This window comes from Protopterus annectens, chromosome 10.part0, assembly GCF_019279795.1.
Source record: "Protopterus annectens isolate FY-2018-M chromosome 10.part0, PAN1.0, whole genome shotgun sequence".
In the NCBI taxonomy this organism is placed as follows: domain Eukaryota; kingdom Metazoa; phylum Chordata; order Ceratodontiformes; family Protopteridae; genus Protopterus; species Protopterus annectens.
In genome coordinates this window covers 368,836,493-368,861,220 of record NC_056744.1, presented here as the reverse complement: position 1 = coordinate 368,861,220, position 24,728 = coordinate 368,836,493, and the positions used below count along the sequence as shown (strand labels likewise).

Below are 24,728 nucleotides of genomic sequence, written 5' to 3'. Positions count from 1 at the left end.
AATTTTACTAATATTTTAAATAAAATAAAACATGGATAGCTGGAATATTTTTTTTTACAATGGAAGATATTTTTTTCTTAATTAAAATGATAATTTTTCCAAAAATATTATAACTTATACAAGCTATTTCTCTTCCTCTTTCTAAAGAAATGTATACATCAATTTAATAAATGAATGCTGAACTTTTTATGGTACACCAATAAACCTAGAATCTAAAAGAGTGGATAAAATGTGGGAATGGCCTCCCAGATATAGAAAGGTATGCTTTATCATCCATTATTAAGACAATAACATTATGGTGAAATTCTAATTATTCTGCTAGGTGGAAACAAATACAATAATTTATTTAGTTAAAGTCAAATCACTCATTACCACTTCAATATAGTAGAATATGTTCTATTATCTTTCACTGGTTGGTAAGAGAATATATTTTGGAGACTAAAAATAGACCTATATATGTTCTACATATATAACTAATACATTAAATATATTGAAAAATTATTTGAATAAAATAAAAATCCAGGGTTTAGGGAGTGATCATTTCTACTGTATCCTATAGCCTGTACACAGAATAACATTAACACCTTTAATGTCTCAAAAATGATTACACTCCAGGAAAAAAATATATTGGCATCAGTTAATGAAGTCTGGAAAAAATCTATGGAATACATTCATGAGCAAATATGATATAAATAGTGAAATGTGGCTAGAAATACAAACTTTAAGGGAATTTATTATTATAAACTAGAGTTAATGCATATAACTATCAAATATACTGTCCCCAAATTTATAGAATTTATGATTACCGTAGGAAACCAAATTGTAATAAGAAAATGGTACCCATCTCAAATACATAAAGTAATCAAAAATACAAAATCATATTATAAAGAAAACTATGGGGATTATTACAGATCAATTAATAATCAATTTCCCACTGAAAATGATAAAAAGTTAATGTTAATTTCTTCAAAGCAAATAACTTGTTCATTATAATGGAAGCTGTTTTCTTGGAAATGTATGCATAGAACCTTTATTATTCCTCATGAAATGGAATTAATGTTTAACCATGACTATGGGTATTGGAGATGTAAATTAAAATTAAAAGCACATTGGCAACATGTTTTATGATTGTACATTGCTTTAGTCAGTTTGAGGAAAACTGAATTTTTTATTGCAAACCGTTTCTAATGATAAATTTCTGTTTAACAAAATCAAAGAGTTAGTTATGTTCCTGTACCTAAATGTATTCCCAGATCAAAATATTTACTTTTATTGCAAGTAAAGCAATTACTATGAATTGGAAGAGTGAGACTTCTTCATTTAAAGAATTCAAGAATATTGTACTTAATGTTTCTCAACTAAAAGTATCTAAAATCAAGATGAGAACTGACAGAATCACTTCATATCACAACTCCTGCTTAAAAGTTAAGAGATACTTGGGAAAACTGATTGTAATATGATATGAAATAAAATTATAATTTCAATGATCAATAACTGATTTTATTTAAGTAGACACCTATGTAAACAGTTTTATTTTACTTTAATTTATTGCTATGAAGTGTTTCCATTCATGTAGTTACTTTCTTCAAAAAATGTATGTTTCGTTTGACTGTTATGAAATGTTATACACTTTAAATCGTAATAAAATATTAGAGTAAAATCTCACTATTTTAATTCTTAGCAAATTTTAATTTGACAGTAAATCACAATATCTTACAATATTAACTGACTTGGTTTCAGGATCATAAAGTACAGTTTTGTACCTACCATAAATGTAGATGTTCGAGTGTATACCCTGCTGCAGTCATCACACTTGGGTTATCCTGCCGTCGGGCAGTCCCGCAGTCGGCCTGAATTCCAAAGTCTTGGTCCGGCGTCAGTTGCTGTCGCTTCTTCCCTGACGTCAGTGCGCCAGGGGTATACAAGAGGCATCTGACGCCATTTTCTTCAGTTTTTCTTGCCCCAGATGTCAGGTGCCCCCCCCCCCCAAAAGGTGGTCAGTAGATAGTACCAATAATAAAAGTTTAGCACAAACAAAACATCCCTCCAACTATAAGCAAATACACCACAAAAGTTGTATCAGAATTTAAGGTATTGAAAAGTTTTAGTTAGGTCAGAAGGGATGGAGGGAGGGTAACCTGGACTGCAGCAGGGTATACACTTGAACATCTACATTTATGGTAGGTACAAAACTGTACTATGTTCATCGTGTTACCCTGATGCAGTCATCACACTTGGGTAGAATCCCAAAGCTAAGGATGGGAGGTGGAGTCAAACAGGATTAGAGGAGGCTAGAAGGCCCTGCAAAACTGCAGTGGCGAAGCCAGCTCTAGTCTTAGAGTAAAGTGGTAAGTGATGGTGTTTGGTGAAGGTGTGTACTGAACTCCAAGTTGCAGCTTCCAGAATATCCTTGGTTGGCACCCCCCTGAGGAAGGCTGTAGATGTAGCTGCTGCCCTGGTAGAGTGGGGCCTTATGCTAGCAGGGACTGCTTTTCCATGGTGGGTGTAGCAAAAACGTATGCAATGTCCTATCCATTTGGAAATGGTCTGTTTTGAGATAGCCTTTCCTTGTGATGCTGTAGCATAGGATACAAAAAGCTGGTCAGATTTTCTGAAGACCTTAGTTTTATCCAAGTAGTAGCATAGCTGCCTGTGAATGTCCAAGGAATGCAGGAGTCTTTCTCCTTTGTTCTGTGGATTTGGAAAGAAGGTGGGTAAATGGATGGTTTGATTTAGAGCCACACTGGATACCACCTTAGGCATAAAGGAGGGGTTAGTTCGTAGAGAAACTCTGTCTTGATGAAAAATGAGGAAGGGCTCTACTGCCATTAGTGCCTGAAGCTCTGAAACTCTTCTGGCTGAAGTAATTGCTAGCAGCAGGGCAGTCTTCCATGATATAAACTTTAAGTCAGCTGAGAAAGCTGGCTCAAAAGGAGGTAGTGTAAGTTTTTCCAGAATAAAATTGAGGTCCCAAGTTGGTGTTGGTGCTCTCCTGGGAAGCCTAATGTTTTTGGCCCCTCTGAGAAACTGCCTTAGAAGTGGATGTGAAAATAAGGGAGGATCCGTGTTGTAGTGAGCTGAAATAGCTGAGGCGTGGATTTTAATAGATGAAAAAGAAAGCCCTTTGTGTAACATCTCAGTTAGACATTGTAGAATCTGAGGTATGTCCTGCTGAAGGGTATTTTGGCCTTTAGCTTGGTTCCAGGCGCAAAACCTTTTCCATTTGTCTGAGTAGGCTTTCCTGGTGCTGGGCCTCCTGGCCTCCAGAATAACATCCATAACAGCTTGTGAGAGAGGAGCTGGCTGGTTGCTTAGGAGATTTGCCATGCAGCCAAATTTAAGGTTTTGAGCTGGCTGTGTAGAATCTGACTGTCTTGCTGTGTGAGCAGATGAGTAATTTGTGGTAAAATCCATGGTGGGCCCTGGGCCATATTCCTTAATAGTGGGTACCAGTGCTGGCATGGCCAGTCTGGGCCAATGAGTATCATTCGGGGTCTCTCCATCCTGACTTTCAGCAGCACCTTTGTGAGAAGGGGCAATGGAGGGAAGGCATATACTGTCAGCATTTTCCAACTGAATGAGAATGCGTCCACTTTCCAAGAAATGTCCTTGTGCAAAATTTTGGAAGCTGATAGTTTTGGGGGCTGGCAAACAGGTCTATGTCTGGGAGCCCCCATTTTTGAGTTATCATTGCAAATACTTGTGGATCCAAATTCCACTCGTGGGGATCCTTGATGTTTCTGCTTAGGTCGTCTGCCAATGTGTTCTTTTTTCCTGGCAGGAATTCAGCTTGTAATTGAACTTAGTAAGCCAGTGCTGTGTTCCACAAGGTCATTGCTTGCCTGCATAGAGGGTAGGAGTATGTACCCCCTTGTTTGTTTATGTACCACATTACTGTGGTGTTGTCTGTCCTTATTATAAGCTGTCCTGGATGTAAGAGGTCCTTGAAGGCTGTCAGGGCATTCTGTACAGCGAGCATTTCTTTTTGATTGATGTGCAGATTTCTTTGATCTGCAATCCATATGCCTTGAACGCACCGTCCTGCCATGTGTGCCCCCCAGGCATAGTCCGATGCATCTGTTGTCATAATTTGCCTGGCTGGGGGTAAGGTGAAAGGCTGATCCTTGTTGAGGTGACATGCCTGTGACCACCATAGAAACTCCTGTTGAAGGCAGGGAATGAGAGGTATCATTGTTTCCAAGCTGTGGCTGTGTTGAGTCCATACGCTTTTTAGGTACCATTGTAATTTCCTCATATGCAGTTTTGCAAATGGTATTAGTAGTATGCAAGATGCCATGAAGCCCAAGGCCTGCAGAATTTTTCTTGCAGGGAGTTGGGTCTTTGTTGCCATTGTTTTGAAGTATTGAGTTAGTTGTAGTTGTTTGTCTGGAATTAGATAAGCCATCTGGGCCATTGTATTCAAGCTGGCAGCCAGGAATGTCCTATTTTGTGAGGGAACTAGTTTTGATTTCTTTTCCTTTACTGTGTACCCTAGGCAACTTAAAAGGTGTTTTACAAAAGCCAGATGTTGTAAGAGAATGTCCTTGCTTTCTGCTTGGATGAGGCAGTAGTCCAGGTATGGGTATATCTGAATTCCTCTTTGCAGTATGCAATTACTGGTGCCAGGCATTTTGTGAAGACCCTGGGCACAGTAGATAAGCCAAAGGGCAGTGCAGAGAATTGGTAATGGGTTGAACCTGCAATGAAACGGAGGTATCTTCTGCAATTTTGTCTGAAAGGGACATGCAAGTATGCCTCCTTGAGGTCCAATGTTACTAGCCAAGCTTTCTTGCCCAACATGGGAAGAAGCTGCTGTAGTGTTAGCATCTTGAATTTGGGTACTTGCAAGAAGTTATTTAGAATTGAAATGTCCAGTATGGGTCTCCAAGCATTGTCCTTTCTGGGGACTAGAAAGAGCCTTGAGTAAAATCCTTGGCCTTGCTCCTGTGTAGGTACCAGTTGAATGGCTCTCATGACCATGAGAGCTGTAATTTGTTTTTGTGCCTCTGCCCATTGATTTTGTGGCAGGTCTGGCATTCCTTTTATCCTTGGCAAGGTGTGGAAATGGAATCTGTATTCTTGTGAGATAATGTCTAGGACCCATTTGTCCTTTGTGACGATGCACCAGTTGTCTGCAAAAAGTGCTAATTTTCCTCCCAAGGGAGTTGCCAAGAGAGTTTTGCTTGGCAGTTTGAGGTTTAAGTCATTGTGTTTGTCCTCTAGTAGTCTGGGACCTGTCTTCTCCTCCCTTCTGTGTTGCAGTGCCCCATCGGTGAGGTTTGTAAGGGGTTTGCGCTTGTTCTCTGCCCCTTGGGTGCCTGTATTTACCCCTCTGTGGTCTGTCAGAAGCTGGAAAGGACCAATTACTGTAAGAAATCTTTGACCGTCTGCATAGATTTTACCTTATCCTCCATTTTCTTTAAAACCTCTTCTGCTTTAACCCCAAATAAGACATCCTGCTGTAAGGGTGCATCTAGTAACTTTGCTTTAACATGATCAGGCAGAGTTTGTTCCTTTAACCAAGCATGCCTACGTATAACAGACCCAGTAACAGCTGCTCTACAGGAAGCTTCCAAGGAATCAAATCCACATTGTAAAGTATGTTTGCCCACCTGTTCAGCTGCATACAACAGATCCTGCATTTCCTTGAATTCAGACTGTTGAGGGTGCGTGTTCATCTTTTGTTTTATTTGAGACATTAGGAATTGCTTTTATTTAAGCATGTGAAAATGACAATGTAGTGCTCTCACAGCTAGAGTAGCTGAGGTGTAAACCTTCTTCCCCCACCTATCTAGTACTCTGGAGTCCCTTTCAGAGGGTATAAGATTTTTGGCCATAGAAGCCTTAGCCCCTTTGGGACCCTGGGAGATTGTCTCTGGATCAGCAACAGGGCTTTTGTAAAGGAATTTGTGTGAGTCAGGCACTCTATAGTATCTATCTGGTTTGGCTGGAGCAGGAGGCACAGAATCTGGATTTAGACTAGATTCTAAGTAAACATCATCCACAATGTCTAAAACTGGGGGGATAGCAAGTGGTCTGTGCTGGGGGAGTAAAAGAAACTCTCAGAGCCTTTTCTTTGAGTCGGAGTAGTCCTGACCTTCCCAGTGGAAATATTCCCTCAAGGTATGTAAGGTTTCCCAAAGGAATAATCTTCAGGGGGAGAAGCTGAGGGAATGGAATCTTCAGCATCAGAATCTTCATAAGGGGGAAAGGAGAAATCCTGTTCCTCAGAGGAGCCTGAGGAAATAGACACTTGATCAGAGGAGGCATAATCCCCCTCTTGTCTAGGCCTTTTGTCGGGGGGGGGTTGGGAACCCCTGATTAAAGAAATCAAATCTTCAGCCATTTTAAGCATCTGTTTCTTAGGCATGGGGCCTTGAACTGGAGACTGAAGTGCAGTCTTTTTAGGTTTTAGAGGAGTCTTAAGCTTAGCATAAGATTTTATGGTGAGAGTAGTCGGTCTGAAGACACCTTCTGAAACCGAAGGTGTTTCTACAGCACCGGCTTCTCCTTCTGCAATGTCGTCGGTAGGGCCTAAAGAAAATGGCTGCATTGGCCTAGAACTCTCTGCTAGAGAATCCAAAGCGGTCTGGAGTTCCAATTCTGAAGTAGCCAGGGGCTGCGTAGGCGCCTCACTGAAAACCGGCGACCGGCCCAGCCAAGGCCTCGGAGTCTGGCTTGGATCTAGGCTGCCTGTCTTTATCTTTGTGTTTTTTATGAACGCCGGTAGTCGGTTGCTCCGATGGCATAGTGTAATTAAATTTCCTACCGAAGTAGTGTCGTGCAAAATCAAAGTGTCGCTTTATAGTTCGCTTATTGAACCTAGCACAAAACCGACAACCAGTGACGTCATGGTTTGGGCCTAGGCAAGGTATACAATAAGAATGAAAGTCCTTATGAGGTATTTGCTTTCCATAAGAAATGCAATTGTTAACTTTTTCTGACATCGGACTGAGGCAAGAAAAGGTTCCCCAACAGGGTGCTTAGCTTTGAAGACTTCGGACTGAAACTCTATTCGAAAATCTCAGGTGTCGGCTGACCGGCACTTGCAAACTGCTTCTGCTTCGGGCACCGCACGGCAAGAAAGACTGAAGAAAATGGCGTCGGATGCCTCTTATATACCCCTGGCGCACTGACGTCAGGGAAGAAGCGACAGCAACCGACGCCGGACCAAGACTTTGGAATTCAGGCCGACTGCAGGACCGCCTGATGGCAGGATAACCCAAGTGTGATGACTGCAGCAGGGTAACACGATGAACATCTTGCATTCTAGGCAATCTGCAATGTCAAAGCCACCAAGGTTGTAAATCTGTAAATTATTACAAGTCCATTTTGACTGTCAACAGGAGAATACACAATTTTTACTGATCTTCTCTCTGTTAGTATACATCCACACTGACACCCCAAGTGCAGGTTACTTAATACATTCTGACAAGACTAGCAACAAAATCCCGGTTCATATATGATACAGGTGTACAAATTAGCCCATTTTTCATAATTGCCCACATAATACTCCTATACTTTTTGCTATTACTTTTACATGTCAGAACAGCAGCAAGAAACTATATGACTTCAGCAGTCACAGGTATGGCATGATATTTAGAAGTGCTGTGCACTTTGATAGGAAACACCTGGAAATGCTTGCAATGCACTGCTCTGCTCTCACCTGTATCAGGTGCTCTTTTTCACGAAGGTTCTGATTCAGTTGTAGAATGGCCTTTTCACGATCTTCAATTTCACTGAGCTTCTCTCTCTCTGCAGCCCTCAAAAGTAGCTCTTTCTCTTGAAGTTCTGCCCGTGTATGCTGAAGCATGCCACGCAATTCCTGAAATCAGACAAATTGTTTAGTTACTGACTTTCAAGGTGATAAACTCATTGTGTGTGTTTGTCTGCATTGGGTAGTCTGTAACCATAGAAACTACCCTGTGCAATTACACTAGCCATTGATAATGCAGTAGAAATCTGAAAAGAATACCAGCTGGCCCTGGCTGGCACATTGTGCTGATGTAGGGATACACTGCTTAACACCTGTGCTCTGTGCCAAAATATGCAAAGCAGACAAAACACAGAAAGCCAGTATACTGCAAAATGACAGCTGGGTCATCTTAATTAATGACTAGACAAAGCTTACTGTAAAAGTAAATGATGGCATGTAAGCTTTCCTTCCCTTTTAAATGGCTTTTGATTTCTCCTCATTTCAGCTTTCTTACCACAAGTTTCTTTGTCTCTAAACTGTTATGATTTTCAGTTTTTGAAAAAAGACTTTTTTAGAAACGGGAATACAATTATCAGTATTAGAAAACTTCGATACAATACCCCACTCGGGCATTATAGATAAGCTCACCAGCTTAAATATAAACCCCCATGTCACTAGATGGGTTGCAAACTGGGTCAAGGACAGAACCCACATGGTTAGAATTGCTGGTATATATTTCTCGGAGGTACAGGCCAACACAGAAGGACTGTGACTGACCAAGTTCGCAGATGACTGCAAACTGGGCACCATAATCGACTCTCCAGCCGACACAAGCATCCTCAAAAAGGGCCTCATAGAAACAGACAACTGGTGCCAGAGCCATGGCCTCAAGCTAAATGCCAAAAAGTGTATAGTCATCCCCTTTGGCAAAAACAAAGTGCCCACAAATTACCACATAGGTGGTAATCCATTAAGTACAGAAGAAGTAATTAGGGACCTGGGGACCCAAGTTGATAGCAATCTCTCATTTGACAACCACGTGGCCAAAGTGGTTAGAAAAACATTTTATATAGCCCACCTAATCATGAAGGGATTCACATCTAGATTAGGGGAGGTCATCGTGCCTCTTTACTCATCCCTCATCAGGCCCATAATCGAGTACAATGCCCCTTTTGGGATGTACCTAACCAAACACCTGCAGCAACTGGAAAGACCCCAAAAGTACCTCACCAAGAGGATCAAAGGGCTCAAACAGATGCCATATGCTGCCCGATTAAAGAAACTCCAGCTCTACTCAGTGGCATACCGCCTGCTCAGGGGTGACCTGTGCCTGACGTATAAAGCCATGTCCAAACCGGAATTAAGGGACATGCTGCACCTCAAAAAATCCAAATCCCATCGAGCTACACGCTCGAGAGACTTGAACCTCAGCACTGAAATAAATAGGACATGCTGGAGGGACAGATTCATAACCCAGAAGCTCCCTTCACTCTGGAATAAAATCCCAGTCCAGGTTAGGCAGAGTCCCTCATTGACTCTCTTCAAGAGGAATCTTGATGAGTGGATGGGAGATCGTAGGTTTACCCCGGGTATCACTTCTGTGTCACTGTTAGACAGAGGCACAGTATACTAACCTCGAAAAAGGGCATAGCAAAATTAATTTAAAATGGGTGGCGAAAGCCAAACATACTCTGGCTAGACTTATAAATGCCCTAGGGCAGATAGCCTAGTATGAACCTATGAGTAAAGGTAAGGACTGCACACACACTGCTTTCCAGCTCTTAAAAGACTAAGTACAGTCAGTTGGGGGTCTCAAAAAGTTTATCAACCCAGTGGGGAAAAAAAAGTTAAACTAATTGTCTGAAATCTGTTCTCACATTTCAAAGGTGAATATATGTCAGCAGACAAGTACCAATTGTTACAGCCTTATATGACTGTTATTCTGCCACACAAATAAGCAGCAATTCTTTCTTAACCAATATCCTGCTTGTTCCAGCATGTATGATTTATTTATGCCCACTTATGAAGTACTATATGCTGGGTCACTTCATTGATATGGTCATCTCATGTAATTACAACCTCTTCTGTGAAGAAATACTTTCCTGTGCCACCTCTGGAATATCCTCTATTGTGACTCTGAGCAGTGTCCCCTTGTTACTTGTTAGGTCCCCCACTGAAATATGCCATTCCCTCTTGGACTTGTGTGGTACCTCGATGTTCCTTTCTCCCCTCTTCTTTGCTCCACGGTGTATATATTACGTTTATTTCCTCGCTCCTGGTGTATATATTACGCTTATTTCCTCGCTCCTTTTTATGTGCCTTGCACCATTTTTATTACCTTTCTATGCTCAGCTTCATTCTATCTATATTCCTGCAAGGACAACGCTTCTGCAAATTTGCACAATTCCCTTCTCTACTAAATGTGCCTATTCCTATGTATTTCAGAATCCCTCACCATTCCTTAATGCCTTCTCACATGGATACCTGTGTTTTGCTAGCATCATTATACTGAGATTCCTTCCATTACTGTTGTTAGTCTCTCAAGTGTCAATGTTTACTCTTTCCTTGGGATTTGTATTACATCATTAGAATTAAAGCTATGTAGCCATTTACTTATTAGTTTGTTGGGCAAGCAAACTGGTCCGAGGACCCTACTTTGCTGGGTAAGCAAACTGGTCCGAGGAACCAACTTTGCTGGGTAAGCAAACTGGTCCGAGGAACCAACTTTGCTGGGTAAGCAAACTGGTCCGAGGAACCAACTTTGCTGGGTAAGCAAACTGGTCCGAGGAACCAACTTTGCTGGGTAAGCAAACTGGTCCGAGGAACCAACTTTGCTGGGTAAGCAAACTGGTCCGAGGAACCAACTTTGCTGGGTAAGCAAACTGGTCCGAGGAACCAACTTTGCTGGGTAAGCAAACTGGTCCGAGGAACCAACTTTGCTGGGTAAGCAAGCTGGTCCGAGGAACCAACTTTGCTGGGTAAGCAAACTGGTCCGAGGAACCAACTTTGCTGGGTAAGCAAACTGGTCCGAGGAACCAACTTTGCTGGGTAAGCAAACTGGTCCGAGGAACCAACTTTGCTGGGTAAGCAAACTGGTCCGAGGAACCAACTTTGCTGGGTAAGCAAACTGGTCCGAGGAACCAACTTTGCTGGGTAAGCAAACTGGTCCGAGGAACCAACTTTGCTGGGTAAGCAAACTGGTCCGAGGAACCAACTTTGCTGGGTAAGCAAACTGGTCCGAGGAACCAACTTTGCTGGGTAAGCAAACTGGTCCGAGGAACCAACTTTGCTGGGTAAGCAAACTGGTCCGAGGAACCAACTTTGCTGGGTAAGCAAACTGGTCCGAGGAACCAACTTTGCTGGGTAAGCAAACTGGTCCGAGGAACCAACTTTGCTGGGTAAGCAAACTGGTCCGAGGAACCAACTTTGCTGGGTAAGCAAACTGGTCCGAGGAACCAACTTTGCTGGGTAAGCAAACTGGTCCGAGGAACCAACTTTGCTGGGTAAGCAAACTGGTCCGAGGAACCAACTTTGCTGGGTAAGCAAACTGGTCCGAGGAACCAACTTTGCTGGGTAAGCAAACTGGTCCGAGGAACCAACTTTGCTGGGTAAGCAAACTGGTCCGAGGAACCAACTTTGCTGGGTAAGCAAACTGGTCCGAGGAACCAACTTTGCTGGGTAAGCAAACTGGTCCGAGGAACCAACTTTGCTGGGTAAGCAAACTGGTCCGAGGAACCAACTTTGCTGGGTAAGCAAACTGGTCCGAGGAACCAACTTTGCTGGGTAAGCAAACTGGTCCGAGGAACCAACTTTGCTGGGTAAGCAAACTGGTCCGAGGAACCAACTTTGCTGGGTAAGCAAACTGGTCCGAGGAACCAACTTTGCTGGGTAAGCAAACTGGTCCGAGGAACCAACTTTGCTGGGTAAGCAAACTGGTCCGAGGAACCAACTTTGCTGGGTAAGCAAACTGGTCCGAGGAACCAACTTTGCTGGGTAAGCAAACTGGTCCGAGGAACCAACTTTGCTGGGTAAGCAAACTGGTCCGAGGAACCAACTTTGCTGGGTAAGCAAACTGGTCCGAGGAACCAACTTTGCTGGGTAAGCAAACTGGTCCGAGGAACCAACTTTGCTGGGTAAGCAAACTGGTCCGAGGAACCAACTTTGCTGGGTAAGCAAACTGGTCCGAGGAACCAACTTTGCTGGGTAAGCAAACTGGTCCGAGGAACCAACTTTGCTGGGTAAGCAAACTGGTCCGAGGAACCAACTTTGCTGGGTAAGCAAACTGGTCCGAGGAACCAACTTTGCTGGGTAAGCAAACTGGTCCGAGGAACCAACTTTGCTGGGTAAGCAAACTGGTCCGAGGAACCAACTTTGCTGGGTAAGCAAACTGGTCCGAGGAACCAACTTTGCTGGGTAAGCAAACTGGTCCGAGGAACCAACTTTGCTGGGTAAGCAAACTGGTCCGAGGAACCAACTTTGCTGGGTAAGCAAACTGGTCCGAGGAACCAACTTTGCTGGGTAAGCAAACTGGTCCGAGGAACCAACTTTGCTGGGTAAGCAAACTGGTCCGAGGAACCAACTTTGCTGGGTAAGCAAACTGGTCCGAGGAACCAACTTTGCTGGGTAAGCAAACTGGTCCGAGGAACCAACTTTGCTGGGTAAGCAAACTGGTCCGAGGAACCAACTTTGCTGGGTAAGCAAACTGGTCCGAGGAACCAACTTTGCTGGGTAAGCAAACTGGTCCGAGGAACCAACTTTGCTGGGTAAGCAAACTGGTCCGAGGAACCAACTTTGCTGGGTAAGCAAACTGGTCCGAGGAACCAACTTTGCTGGGTAAGCAAACTGGTCCGAGGAACCAACTTTGCTGGGTAAGCAAACTGGTCCGAGGAACCAACTTTGCTGGGTAAGCAAACTGGTCCGAGGAACCAACTTTGCTGGGTAAGCAAACTGGTCCGAGGAACCAACTTTGCTGGGTAAGCAAACTGGTCCGAGGAACCAACTTTGCTGGGTAAGCAAACTGGTCCGAGGAACCAACTTTGCTGGGTAAGCAAACTGGTCCGAGGAACCAACTTTGCTGGGTAAGCAAACTGGTCCGAGGAACCAACTTTGCTGGGTAAGCAAACTGGTCCGAGGAACCAACTTTGCTGGGTAAGCAAACTGGTCCGAGGAACCAACTTTGCTGGGTAAGCAAACTGGTCCGAGGAACCAACTTTGCTGGGTAAGCAAACTGGTCCGAGGAACCAACTTTGCTGGGTAAGCAAACTGGTCCGAGGAACCAACTTTGCTGGGTAAGCAAACTGGTCCGAGGAACCAACTTTGCTGGGTAAGCAAACTGGTCCGAGGAACCAACTTTGCTGGGTAAGCAAACTGGTCCGAGGAACCAACTTTGCTGGGTAAGCAAACTGGTCCGAGGAACCAACTTTGCTGGGTAAGCAAACTGGTCCGAGGAACCAACTTTGCTGGGTAAGCAAACTGGTCCGAGGAACCAACTTTGCTGGGTAAGCAAACTGGTCCGAGGAACCAACTTTGCTGGGTAAGCAAACTGGTCCGAGGAACCAACTTTGCTGGGTAAGCAAACTGGTCCGAGGAACCAACTTTGCTGGGTAAGCAAACTGGTCCGAGGAACCAACTTTGCTGGGTAAGCAAACTGGTCCGAGGAACCAACTTTGCTGGGTAAGCAAACTGGTCCGAGGAACCAACTTTGCTGGGTAAGCAAACTGGTCCGAGGAACCAACTTTGCTGGGTAAGCAAACTGGTCCGAGGAACCAACTTTGCTGGGTAAGCAAAGTGGTCCAAGGAACCTACTTTGTTAGGTAAGCAAACTGGTCCAAGGAACCTACTTTGTTAGGTAAGCAAACTGGTCCAAGGAACCTACTTTGTTGGGTAAGCAAACTGGTCCAAGGAACCTACTTTGTTGGGTAAGCAAACTGGTCCAAGGAACATACTTTGTTGGGTAAACAAACTGGTCCAAGGAACCTACTTAGCCACAACCAGGGTCATATGCAGACATGCACATAAGACATGTAATAGTTACAGAAATGGCCTAAAGTTTTTTTTGAATGAGATTTTAAAAGTTTTAAATTTTGGAGGGAAATGACAATCTTTTTCACATGCTCTTTTTTTGAGTTTTGATTGGATAAGACTTACATTTCTGTCAGAGAGCCCATCTTCTAATATCGAAGAGACCAACTTATTCTAACTTTATTTTATTTTTATTTATTTATTTGTTTACCAGGAAAGTCTGACTTGAAATGAGCCAATTTTCAGTGAGGCCCGGAGAGAAACACTCCAGATGCATGTCAATGTGGGAGAAAACCGGAGTACCCAGAGGAAACCCACACAAACGCAGGAAGGACATGCAGACTCCGCACAGAAGGCACCCCAGCCGAGAATCAAACCAGAGGGCCTCTTGCTGTGAGGTGACAATGCAACCGCTGCACCACTGTGCTGTCTTGCAATAAGTCTTAGGTTAAACAATATATATATATATATATATATATATATATATATATATATGGTAACACAAGTTTGGAGAGGTAACACTGCAAGGTGATAGGGAAGGGTCAGATGTCGTGGGACAACTGAGTTCTTGGAACATACTACAAGTAGATTTAGAAGTGTCATCTACAGTGGAAAAATGACAATCATTTCCCTATAGTAAACTTCCAACAGTACAAATTGTCGAGGCAGATGCTACAAGACACCTAGTTTGTCTCTGGGTAAGCCTGGCACTACAGGAATTCAACGGGCTTAAGGCTCCCACTGGGGCATAAGAAGGCAGAGCTACAAACACCTTGATGTGCAGGTGTGTCACAAGCCTAAAACCTAAAACACACTGGCTAATATAACAGCCACATTCACATTCCCAAACAAAGAATCTTGCAAAAGATCTCACTCAACCCCAAGATTCTGTGTACTCCACAAACTGAATGGCAAATAAATTCCAAAAAGGAAGAAATGTTATTTATATGTGACCGTGTAGACATCATCTCATAATGGAGGAAAATACTTGGGTTGAGGAAAAGTAAACATCTTAGAGGGAGCTAATTCTCTCCCTACTTACTGACTTGATTCATGAGTACCTATGTGTTGGATGCTGTGACAAATTCCAGCAGGATACAACATGAGATTTCAGAGAAGATCAAAATAATATACACAGAAACTGAAAAATCAGGTACAGATGGCAAGCACAAACTTTAGCAATATTTCACTAAGGTTTCTTTTGCATAAGGAAGTGACTGGACTTTAGAAACAAGGGAAGAAAAAGCACTCGGAGTATTAAAAAATGATCATTGGGCAGAGCTGCCCTTAAACTAATCATGGACAAATGGCATCTCATCTTAAAAATACATATGTAAACCCTCATCCTTTAGTTCCTTACTCTTCTTGCTACAGTGGGATCCAATCAGTCATCTTCCCCAGCAGCCTCTATGTGGCACAACGTCCAGGAACATGGAAGAGTTTGCAAACACTACATCTGTAGGTCCACCCCTGTACTCTTCAACTAAGACCCAGTCAAGGCCGTGTATCAAAAAGTGGATGTGTACGACCACCTGCTACTACTAGGCCACTGGCACCCCAGAAATTCTACCAAAAATCTTTCTTTTTGATAAAGGGGATGTACCTGGAATATCGCTATCTAAATCTCCGGGAGTCCTACCTTATGCAACAGACCTATTTCACTTACATGTATGCTAAAACACTCTTGGCACTGCTATTAAAAGCTTGTTTGATGCATTAAGTGTTTTAAAGTGTTACTTAAATTAAAGTCTTCCTTGTCTCACTGTTGTTGAGCTCACCTTCTGGTCAACTGATTATCCTGGAGTCTAATCAGAAGCCAAGTGGCCTTGCATGACAGTCCACCACCCAACTACTGCAACCAGTAAGCACACCAGGTGACAAGTCTTTTGTATGTATTACTTTGCCTTTGTCATCTCTACTGAAATTCCTCCCACCTTTTCCTACTCACCACTCAATCCAGCTGGTTGTCCTTATACCTTAATAGGGTCTATATCACTTCCACGAAAATTCAGTTCAGCGAACGGCATTTCTGGTTCACTTATATTGAATATGCCATTTGTTGAACTGCTCATACTGAGAAGTGATACAGTGAAGATCTGGAAATTTGCCCTTTCCCCACTGTAGTGTAATCTCAGAGTTGGTATATATAATTTGTAAGGGGTGTGGGAAGCACAGAACTCAAGACCGGATTTCACTGAACAGCACTTCCAATGAAATGCCTTTCACTGAGCTCTCACTTTACTGAAGTGATGCAGACTCTATTACTGACTCCTCCCTCCCAATGGTCGTCCTTTGACTCCTCCTTCCCAACAGTTGTCCTTATACCTTACAGACTCCTCCCTCCTTATACCTTACTGGCTCATCCCTCCCAAGCTAGTGTCTTTGTACCACACTCTAACTCTTGAGATTTTGTAAAAATGGATGTGACAAATGTACTTAGCATGCTACTTTTTTGTTTCTCATAACCTGGTAAGCCTCTTGAAGTCTTCCAAGAACTTTTAATTTCCATCACTTCTCTTTTCAAAGCCTTGCCTGGCTGTGTCTGCAAATTTAACAGCCTTTTTCAGACTTCTTTCACACACACCTTTCTTTATGCTTAGCTGATTCCCTATATAGCAAAGGATAAAGCTGCTCTAATGACAAACTGTAATGAAAATTATTTTCAGCACTATGAAACAAATTTACTAATCACTCAGCCTACTCCTCAAAAAAACCTTGAAACACATCATTTATTATCCCTACAGAAGACCATTCAATGTGTCTACTTCTTTATGTGCCTAAAATGCTTCCGCCATATTCTTATCCTCAGAATCACTAACCTGCTTTATTCTTTGGAATCTCATAGGTAAGTACTAGGGCAGCTGGCCCTGTAAACCATTTTAAGCCTAGTCAATTTCCTTTTTTTTGTGCTTGAAATAACCCATCCCATTTGGTTATAGATTGACCTTACCCATCCCGCACTGATAATTATATTTTACCCCTAATGAGAATAACTGGGATCATACCATAGATAACAAAATTGCCAAAGATTCCAAAGACAACCAAAAGGCATTCTATAGCTATGTCAAGAAGCTAAATGGCAATACTCAGATCTGCTCTGAGCTACAGCAGAATGGCACTAGACATACTGATCCCAAGGATATTGCCAATATCCTGGCAGATAGATTCAGTGCTAACTTCACCCCCCTCTCACCCCCTAAAGGGCCCATCTCAATACCGAAAGAATCCCAAATTCCGGTAATCAAGGCCACTCAGGTAAAACCCGCACTCTCCAAAGCCAAGAATACAGCATCCATGGGACCAGACAACATCCCGGGCTGTGTACTGCATGAACTACAAAATTAACTGGCACCTCACCTATGCATCATGTTTAATCATAGCCTCCGCTCAGGCTTTGTGCCCACAGAGTGGCGCACAGCTAAATTCATCCCACTCCACAAGGGGGGATCCACTTTGGATCCTGGGAACTACCGTCCCATCAGTCTGATGAGCCTGATCTGCAAGGCCATGGAATGTATTATCATGGAACTTATAAACAAAAACATTGGCAACCTTCAAACACTGGACCCCACCCAGTTTGAATTTGTGAAGGGACGATCTTGCCTCCTGAACCTGATTGACTTCTTCAAATCAATCTTCAGAGCTGTGGACGAGGGTAAGGTGGTTCACACAGCCTACTTGGACCTCTCCAAGGCTTGACACTATCCCCCACTCTGGAATCACAGACAAACTTACTAAGCTGGGCATTAATCTCTACATCACTCGATGGGTTGCAAACTGATTTACTGACAGAACACACACTGTAAAAGTAGCAGGCTCCAAATCCAGCTCCAGACAAGTGACAAGTGGTGTACCACAGGGTTCTGTCCTGGGACCACTCTTGTTTGGCATCTACTTCTCTGAAGTAAAGGCCAACATTAAGGGACTCTCGCTTACAAAGTTCGCAGATGACTGTAAGCTGGGAGCCATTATTGAATCCCCAAATGATGTAGATATACTACAAAAGGGCCTTGTGGAAATAAACGCCTGGTGCCAGAGCCATGGGCTCAAGCTAAATGCCAAAAAACACATAACTGTGAACTACCACATAGGTGGCAGTACACTAAACACCAAAAGTGCGATAAGAGACCTAGGGACACAGGTGGACAGTGGTCTCACCTTTGATAACCACATAGCCACAACAGTTAGAAAATCCTTCTATATGGCACACATCACTAAGGGCTTTTCATCCAGAAAAAAGGAGGTCATTGCCCCTCTGTACTCATCTCTCGTTAGACCTATTATAGAATACAATGCCCTGTTTGGTATGTACCTCACAAGACATCTGCAACAACTAGAAAGGCTGCAGAAATACCTCACAAAAAGAATCACAGTCCTAAAGCAGATGCCTTAAGCTGACCGTCTAAATAAACTCCAGCTATACTCTGTCGCATGTCACCTACTCAGAGGTGATCTCCGTCTAACATACAAGGCCATGTCAAAGCCAGAGTTGTTGGACATGCTACACTTAAAGAAATCCCAATCCCTCCGAGCCACATGCTCCAGGGATCTTAACCTTGTCATCACGACGAATAGAACATGCTGCAGGGATAGGTTCCTGACCCACAGACTTCCCATACTCTGTAATAGGCTGCCCATACATGTCAGGCAGAGTGCCTCAATGGCCCTCTTCAAGAGGAACCTTGACGATTGGATGGGAGATAGGAAAATTCACCCTGGGGATCACATCAGTAGCCTTGCTAGACAGGGGTCCAGGAAAGTAAATATTTGTGGGAAGCAATAGCCAAGAAATCGTTATGGCTAGGCTTGTATAGGCCCTAGGGCCGACAGCCTACTACCTACCTATGAACCTATTTGAGGGGACCCATGCATGGGACAAAGCATTTAGGAACTGTCTCTGTCCATCAGTAGTACAGGGGGTAGTCCTGGGCTAAATTGTCTGCTTCCCATCCATACATCTAAGTTGTGCTTATATTTGGACAGAGATGAACTTTGTTTTATGTAGATGTAGAGTCAGTTCCAAAGTAGCAGTATCCTCAGAGATTTGCCTGTCCCTCCAAACCATTCTGCTGATGTTGTGAAACAGGTTTTGACTAACTACTTCTGAAGCCATTTGACTTGCTGATGTGTAGTAATAGTTCATAGAATGCCTTGTATGAGTACCTCTCAAACCTTTAGTGCAAGAAATCTGGACAAAGCCAAACATATGGGGGACAAAGACCCCAAAACAGGGGCAGATTTTAAATATTGTACTTGTAAACTTAAAATGTTGCTAGAACAACACGTTTTGCATTGGCATGCATTTTCTAAAGCATTCAAATTTCTGTCATTATTTTATGACTTCAATCCTCAATGACGTGCCAGAAAAAAACAGGCCAAAAATATGAAGCAAAAATCTAGAGAAGTGTTCATATGCCAGACATAGGTCATTTCTTAGCAGTCTGCATGATACCAAGCATAGTGACAGAGCTTTCAGTCAGTCCATGTAGGACATGTTGTTTAGACCTTGTATCCTTTTAGTAAGGTATCTCTGTGGACATTCCAGTTGTTACATGTGTCTGAACAGATAAGTCAAAGGGGGGCATTATATTCAATGACTGTCCTAATTACGGCTGACTAAAGGGGAGCAATGACATCCCTAGCCCTAGACACAATCCCTTGATTTACAAGCTGTGCATTACAGAAGGACTTTCTTACAACTGACACATGCTGGTCAAAAGTTAGGTCACGGTCCACATAAGTTCCTAAATCCCAAACAACCGGGTCAATTTTTAGGGTGTACTGTCAACATGGTAGTTCCCTGGGGTAGATGACTTCACAAAGGATACAATAATGTGCTTTTTGGCATTTTCAGTCCATGATTTTGGCATCAATCACTTACTTGGGATAAACCTTCCTGCAGAATGGATAATTAATTTATGGATTCAATGACTGCTCCTAGCTTAGACAGCCATATCCCTTTGGTATTGGCTTTTGCTTCAGAAAAGTAGACACCAAACAGGAGAGGTCCCAGCACAGAGCTCTGGGGGTACTTCACTGGTGACTCCCTCTCTGTGGAATTGACTTCCCCCATTCTGATTATCTGCTTCCTATCTGTGATGCAGCTGGCTATCCAACATGTGACATATGTTTTTTCCCTGCAGTTTATTTAGCTTTTCCAGTATACCTGAGTGGGGAATTGTGTTAAAATCTTAGGCTAGTTCAAGGTTTGCCATTCTGCCTTCATCCATAGCTTTGGTGACCTTTTCAAAAAGCAGGATGAGTAAGCATGACCTGCCCTTGACGACTCCAAAAGAATCTCGGTGTCTAGTTGCTTACACACCCTAGCTTTCTAGACAGTGCATTCAGCTCCTTTGTCCTCTTAATGATACATACAATATGCAGTCAATCTCATTTTCAGATGCCGTAGTCTGGACCACAGTCATTTTTCAGTATCAATGCCATGATGATGGGAATACCTGTAGAATACCATGGACATTAACTTTGACCAACTGAGAAACACATGCTCGACCTCCACTGACAGCGGTCCCTTTTCACACAAGTTGCACTTCACTGAAATCCCAGCCTACCAAACTACAGGAGTAGCAAAACAAATGTGTGCACAATAACTCTGCTTATGCATGACCTTAACTCCCCCATGTCTCCCTATGTACAGGAAAGCAGCCCCAAACTCTGTCCCCTTATACAGAACTCATCAATCCCAAACCCTTAGGGAAGAAAAAATGGTTGTAATATCCTTTTCCAAAGTCTGAGCAAACGCAAAACTATCACATATAACTAAGGGTGAAGCCCCCTCCTCACAAAGATGGGGGTTGCAGGGTGTCTTGCCCCTGTAAAAATGTTAAAATCATGCTGCATCCTGTCAACATTTCGTAACCTTACTATTAAGAGTGGTTCAGTGATTTGGAACACGAATGAACTGTGACTTCAGTCAATGGACGCCAGACAAATGTGTCTCAATCAGTCATCACATACCTAATTAGCTGGAGAAGACCGGTTATGAAGGGCCAATTAAACTGCAAAAGTCCCTCAGTAACTCTTCCTTAAAACACACATCCAAGGTCGTTACAGTGATTTAGGGAATACATTATGAATATTCCTAGCTATCCTTCCTTCCTTTTTTTGCAGTTATTACTTTATCCACAATTACTCAGCACTAGTAACGAGTTTCAGTTTTAGAGACGCTGTACTTTGCCTACAATATATTACTTTTCTTATTTTCATCACCAGACGTACCCAATGGCTCTACTACCTTCAGCCAATTAACCCATTTATTTTGTCTGGGGGTGGTGAGAGCCATGGATCCCCAAATTAGGTGATGGTTCTACAACCTTACTAGCCCAACCTTTCCTCCCTTCAATGGCAAGAGTTGGGTGGTGAAGCCAGATTACCAAACCAATGGCGTGATCTACCCTCCCCCATACAGCATCCCTTCCTGCCTTGTAGCAGCTCACTAACTTGTGCTTCCATACTTCCAGCCATGGGGCATGTGCCCCTCCCCCCCGCAGCATCATCTATAGGACTGTTCCCTGTCTGTATGGCATGTGCCCTCCTCTGCGGTATCATCTATAGGAATGCTCCCCATCTCTATGGTGTGTGCCTCATCCTGCAGTGTCATCTAGAGCAGTGGTCCCCAACCACCAGGCCATGGATCATTCGGCATCGGGCAGAGGGTGGCCTAATGGTTAAGGTGTTTGCCTTACAAACACAAGGTGCAGGGTTTGAGTCTCACAAGGGATAATTAGCTAGGCTTACAATGGCTCGCAAGGGCAGTTAATACTAATCTATGAACCTATGAACCTAGGCATGGAGTGAAACAAAAATTGAATGTGTGTATGTATGTGTATGAGTGTGTTTATGTGTCTGTCTGTGTGTGTGAGTGAATGTGTGCATGAAAGCAGAATGTATGTTTGCGTGACAGAAGAACAGACTGTTTGAGATTGAGCGAGCCATTGTTTTATGCTTGCTAAGCAGCGCTTTTGCTGTTTGGCAAGTGTAAAACAAAAAAAGAAAAAGAAAATTAAAATAAAGTGTGTGTGTGTGTGTGTGTGTGTGTGTGTGTGTGTGTGTGTGTGTGTGTGTGTGTGTGAAAGAGAGAGAGAGAGAGGCAGAGGGAGAGATAGAGATTTAAGAGTGAGAGTGACCCCGACAGCAGCAGCACTACGGAGGTTTGCATACCTTTCAGCCATACCACTCAACCTCTTGCATAATAAATCTGGCCGGCATACCTCTCAACTTCTTTAGAGCGAGAAATCTGGACAAAGCCAAAAATAATGGGGGACAAAGGTCCAAATATAAGGACACAAGTACTGCTCTTACAGACGTAGAAAGTAGATACAAATACAGGTTTTGTATTAGCATGTATTTTCTGAATGGTATGAAGTCTGAAACTCGACTGTCATTATTTTCTGACTTCAAACCTCAATGATCTGCCAGAAAACAATTTTATGAGAAACAGACCAAAAATATTAGGCAAAATTCCGCACATTCTGTGAAAATCTGTACAGTTGAGAGGTATGCTGGACATAGCCAAATAATAGACACAGATTTTAAATACTGCTCTTATAAACTTACAAAGTCAATACAGTTTCCCTTAGGTTTACATATCTCTTAACTATAGTAATGTTATGCTGTTAATATGTACAATTTTTTTTTTTTGGCAATTATTGCCAATTGTATTTTTACTGTAATTTGGAGCTTTTCTCCCTGGGTCTCGACTGAAAATGGGCTTCTAGATCAGTTGGGCCTCCCCAGTAAACAAATAAATAAATATTATGCACTTTATTATGTGCACACAATGGCTGGTATGTGGAAAATTGACTTACATGAAACCGGTCCTTGGTGCAAAAAGGTTGGAGACAGCTGATCTAAAGTACTATTCCCTATGTAATGGCATTTGCCCTCTCCTGCAGTATCACCTATATGATTGTTCCCAGTCTATATGAAGTGTGCCCACCACCCCTGTAGTATCATCTATAAAAGACTGTTCCCAGTAATGAACCCCAACAGTTCACCCTAATAACTCCTTTTCTTTCGGACTGCACCCATTTCACTATGCAAGTCTGTTTTATATCCGATGGAGTTCAGAAAACACTCTGCAACTGCAAACATGGAGTAATACATCACAAAGTGATGACAGAAACAAACAGAACAAGGACAATGTTGAACCAACATGCAGCACATTGGAATTGCTGCTAGCATACAAAGCTACCTGCTCACCCCAAAAGAAATCTGCATTACCTGCCCATGCTTTAGAATGTCGTTCTGCTGCTGCCTCATCTCCTGCAGCTCCGCTTCTAGCAGGCCTTGGGCACGCTGCGTATCTGCAACTTGGTAATCTCTGCGACGCAACAACCTCCGTGTCTTCTGCAGCTCTAGCTGAGTGGCCAAGAGTGAGTTCTGCTGGTCACTGAACTCAGACTGCTGAGGTAATAGAAGGCATACACTTAGTGGTCCATCAGGGCCCTAAACCAAAATAAAGAATATTCCTCATTTACTTTTTTTTTTTAATTTTGAATTGCGAAATCACACAGAATGTATTGCAATATACCTGGCTATTTTGCATACTATAACAGCTAAATTAATCTGTGCACAAGTACAGCCATTTAAAACAGGACTAGAGGGGTTTCACATCATATTACTTGAAATCTTTCCTTTACACATTTTGCATTTAGAGCCATGGAATAGTTAATATAATTATAAAAGTTAAAATACACTACCTAACCTAAACATGGGTTATAACAAGTAAAAATGTACTACTTAACCTAAACATAGGTCTGTTTTAAAACTCACATTGCATAATCAGGAATTGTCTAGATAACAATCCTGATCCTTTAACCAAGAAGTCCTATAATGTACTCCATGATATGTTGTCATGTGTAACAGGGCAGAATGCCTAGCCCTGCAGTTATCCCCTCACACACACGCTCGGGGTGTGTGTGTGTGTGTATACAAGGGGGGCTGTTCAACTGGCTGATGCTTACTTTGGTACAATGTCTGATTCAGTGATTTTGGAATGAATACATACACACACAAGTCTGTAGAAGGGAGGAGCACTGACACTACAACAAAAACATACGCAAACTGGTTTCATTGGTCATGCTTTTCACCATGCTGCTCAAGAAAAGCAAACTTTTTTTTAAGAAAATGAAATACTTTTAGGCAAGCCTTATGAAAAAGGTTTCACAGTGGCTTTGTTGTGGACATCTGTGCATCACTGCTGTTAGGGCCAGGGTTCAGTCCTCACCTCTGATCCCAATGTGAAGGCTGGATATTCTGTCTGTACCCCCCCCCCCCCATGTACTCCACTGTCCTAACACCTCTCAGTCATGCTGGTGACTGCTCTAAACTGAACATATACATTTTTTTACCTTTCTGGCTTGGGTTGTGGCTGAAAGAGGTCCAAGAGAGAGACCAGTTCACTTATCCATTGTTAGCAAATGAATTAAGCAAACTGCATAGGAGCAAAACTGACTGCAGCACAGTCACTTTTAAATGAACACAATTCATTATAAATAATACAAATAGGTGGATAACATTTTACTATGAAAGAATTCATTAGAAGACTGTTTATCTCTTATAATTCATATGTATTTTTAAATCGTTTACGTAACATTACTCTACTTTTTATGCAACTTATATCTCAGAGTTTAAAAACAGTCACTACTAAAAATTATTTTCAAGTATAAAGCAAATACAGAAAATACTGTTATAACTTATAATGACTTGTTTATTGAATAAATTGACTTCGCCACCACAGTATGTGGTGCATGATGAGCCGAACAGCATTTCTGCTCCATATGTGATAGTTTTCCTTTCTTTAAAAAATGCATTTTAAAAATACTGCTTTCCCATGATTTTGTCACTAAGGCTAAGCAGTAAACTCTAACCTCAGTGACCCTAACTTAGGGAAAGTGTGCAGTGTGTCCACACCCTTTAAAAGATGCATCATCCTGCATGCACAAAGATGTGTCCATTAAAGTCCATGGATGGACCTCACATTACTCGTCAG

At 42.6% G+C, this 24,728-nt stretch overlaps 1 protein-coding gene across 7 annotated transcripts in view; it reads right to left on the bottom strand.

Annotated features, from left to right (window-relative positions):
- Positions 1–24,728, bottom strand: part of LOC122813133 (phosphodiesterase 4D interacting protein) — a 1,898,306-nt gene that overhangs the window by 791,675 nt on the left and 1,081,903 nt on the right. For all 7 annotated transcript variants that reach the window (XM_044085281.1, XM_044085280.1, XM_044085276.1 and 4 more), the window contains 2 exons: positions 22,958–23,182; positions 7,667–7,825 (listed from right to left, as the gene is read on the bottom strand). In XM_044085281.1, the coding sequence (XP_043941216.1) occupies positions 7,667–7,825; positions 22,958–23,182 (384 nt within the window). The remainder of the gene's footprint in view (positions 1–7,666; positions 7,826–22,957; positions 23,183–24,728) is intronic.